General features: G+C 39.9%; 1 protein-coding gene across 2 annotated transcripts in view; it reads right to left on the bottom strand.

Annotated features, from left to right (window-relative positions):
• The window catches only part of ADGRE3 (adhesion G protein-coupled receptor E3), a 50,020-nt gene extending 47,448 nt beyond the window's left edge, over positions 1 to 2,572 (bottom strand). For both annotated transcript variants that reach the window (XM_014539344.1, XM_014539345.1), the window contains exon 1: positions 2,485 to 2,572. In XM_014539344.1, coding sequence (XP_014394830.1) covers positions 2,485 to 2,509 — 25 coding nt within the window. In that variant the 5' untranslated portion in view covers positions 2,510 to 2,572. The remainder of the gene's footprint in view (positions 1 to 2,484) is intronic.
• Between the last annotated feature and the right edge of the window lie 378 nt (positions 2,573 to 2,950).

Here is a 2,950-nt window from a genome sequence, read left to right as displayed (position 1 = left end):
ATATACCCATGATACCATCACTACAATCAAGGTACTAAAACATAAACATCATCTCCAAAAATTTCCTTGTGTTCTTTTGTATTTTTCTTTTTTCTTTGGTAAGAACACTCACCATGAAATCTACCCTTTTAACATATTTTGAAGTGCACAACACTGCATTGTTAACTCTAGGTACTATGTTTTACAGTGAATTTCTATACCTTATTCATCTTGTATAACAAAAACTTTATAACCATGGAAAAACAACTCCTCATTTAACCCATCCCTCTAGCGTCTGGAAACAACCATTTTATTTTCTGCTTCTATGAGTTTGACTACTTTAGATACTTCTTCTTATAAGTAGAATCATGCAGTATTTTTTCTTCAGTGTCTGGCTTATTTCACTTAGCATAATGTCTTCAAGGTTCATTCATATTGTCACAAATGGCAGGACTTCCTTCTTTTTAAAGGCTGAATGTTATTTAATTGTATGAATATACTAAGTTTTCTTTATCTACTCATCTGCAGGACCCACTTTCTTAGGGGGTAATCAAAGTTGCAAGTAAGGTTAACTAGTCACCAGAGCTAAATTTCAGCCAGTGCACACTAAAAGAGCTACGCTGGTGGTTCATATTGAAACATTTCCACCCCATTTGTCAATAATCATGGCCAGAGCCAACTAGTAAAACATATGGCTGCAAAGTGTCTCCCAGTTTCCTAAAACTCAGGCAGTCTGGGCCCTGTCACATTTCCTCGAGGCTAGTCATTAAGGTTTTCTTTCTGCCCCACCAGCACCACCGCTCTCAGTAATATGTGCATGCATCTTAAATCAGAGTTTCTGGAAAGTCATCAGCATGCCGGAATGCCAGAGCTCTAAGAGACTTTCGAAATCATCCACTGACTCTTTAGTCCTCAGTTTCAGTTTGCTCAGACACCAGCTGGGCAAACTTGGGTATTGCCATTTCCTGGTATTGGGACAATAACATAAAGGAGGAAATACATATAGTCTGGCAGAAATCCTCCATAAATGCTAGCTACCTTAAGAAAAAAAAAGAAAAAGAAGAGAAAAAATCCTGGTTGCCTCTATTATCATTTTATTTGCATGAGAATCCTTTTCTAATTCTTGACCTGATGCTCATTTTATTCCACTTCCTGTTACCTCCAGTGGTGAGGGCAGAGAGTTCATGGATAACCAAAAGTCACAAATAATCCATCTCCGAAGTGTCTAGGACTCTGCCTCCAGTTGCCCCCAAAGCAGGAAGTATCTTGCTTGGGGTTCTCGCATTTAAATAGCATACTCTCTCACTTAAATTTAATTCCACAGATATATAATGGACATCTCTTCTATGTGAGACTAGAGGCCCAATGCACGAAATTCGTGCAAGAGTAGGCCTTCCGTCCCCCTGCTGCTGGCACCGGCTTCCCTCCGGCACTCAGCTTTGTACAGAGGTTGTCTGGAAGGACGTCTGGCCTAATTAGCATATTACACTTTTATTATTATAGATGTCATGGGAGGGAACATGGCATTTGCTTTCAAGTAGTCTATATTATTTTGATAGAATTTATGATGTGTCTCTCCCTCTGCAAATAAATAACTGTGAGGTTTTAAGCAACTCTATAACCTTTCCATAATGCTACTTCACATCTGTAATGTGAAGATGCTGTGTCATAATGAGTGGAAAACATTTTAACTTGATGCCAGGCTAAAGCAGGTGCTTGATAAATGTAAACTATGATTGATTTTGTGGCGATTGACAGTTCTTTGACCTGGAGCCAGAAGGATGGACTGGATTTTAGCGTTGGGGAACTATCTACAAAGAAGTTGTGGTTGAAGCCACAGGATTGTGGAATTCCTTCAGGGAGAGGGAATAGACAAAGAGATGAAGACCCCAAGCAGAATCCTGTGGAAAGAGTATTATAGCAAAGATCTGGAGCCAGGTGGCTTGGGTAGAACCCTGGCTCTGCCATTTATAAAGTGTGTGACTTTTGACAAGCAACATAACCTCTTTGTACCCCTGTTTTCTCATCTGTATGATGGGGATAATAATAGTATCTGCCTCATGGGCCCGTTGAGAGGATTAAATGGGTTAATACATATAAGGTGCAGGGTGAGTGTTCAAAAATATTGGTTGTTATTAATAACAGTCTTGGTACAGGAAAAGGAAAAGGGTTGGGGGAGAAAGAATAGCAAGAGAGGCAAAGAACGAGTTAGGGCAGTGCTAGGTCAAAGAAGTCGTCAGGAAGGAGAGGATATCAATTAAAAACCAAAACCTGTATAGAAGAAGGTGAACAACTCACTGGATTAGACCATAAGAAAAATTTTAGGGATATTTGGGAGCATAGTTTAAATAGGGTGGTGAAGTAAGAAACCGTAATTTAAGAGAAAAGGAGAGTGTTCAAAGCAAAACAGAGAAAAGAGAAGAAGGAAAGACAGTTAATTGCTAAACTGAGTAGCTCCTGAAAGGGGGTAGGTTAAGATACAGTCATGGTCAAGGTTACACATACCTTGAAGAAGTGATGGCCCTCTCATTCCTGCATGCAGGTAATCCTCGCCAGCCAACTCTGAAAGCTCTGTACTGTGCTTTAAGTCAACCACTTTCCCCGTGTCAAGGTGAACTCATGAGAAATGACTAAGGAAATTGTTGTCAGAAAAGTGAACTTCTCATTTTCCACCATCAGACCATGGTTCTGTTTTTTATGTTTATTTTCTATGCACTGACTTGGGAAATTGTTCTCAGAAAAGTGAACTTCTCTTCTTTCACCATCAGACCCACAGTTCTGCTTTTTATTTTTAAAATTTCCACCGAAGGATATGTTTTTATTGATTCTAGAGAGAGACAAAGGGAGAGGGAGAAAGGGAGAGAGAAACATTGATGTGAGAAACATCGATAGGTTGCTTCCTATATGCGCCCCGACCAGGGATCAAACACACAACCTAGGTATGTGCCCTGTCTGGGAATCTAACTCGTAG

This window comes from Myotis brandtii, unplaced genomic scaffold, assembly GCF_000412655.1.
Source record: "Myotis brandtii unplaced genomic scaffold, ASM41265v1 scaffold2134, whole genome shotgun sequence".
Lineage (NCBI taxonomy): Eukaryota > Metazoa > Chordata > Mammalia > Chiroptera > Vespertilionidae > Myotis > Myotis brandtii.
The sequence above is the reverse complement of the archived record's forward strand: the minus strand, read 5'-3'. Positions and strand labels throughout refer to the sequence as shown.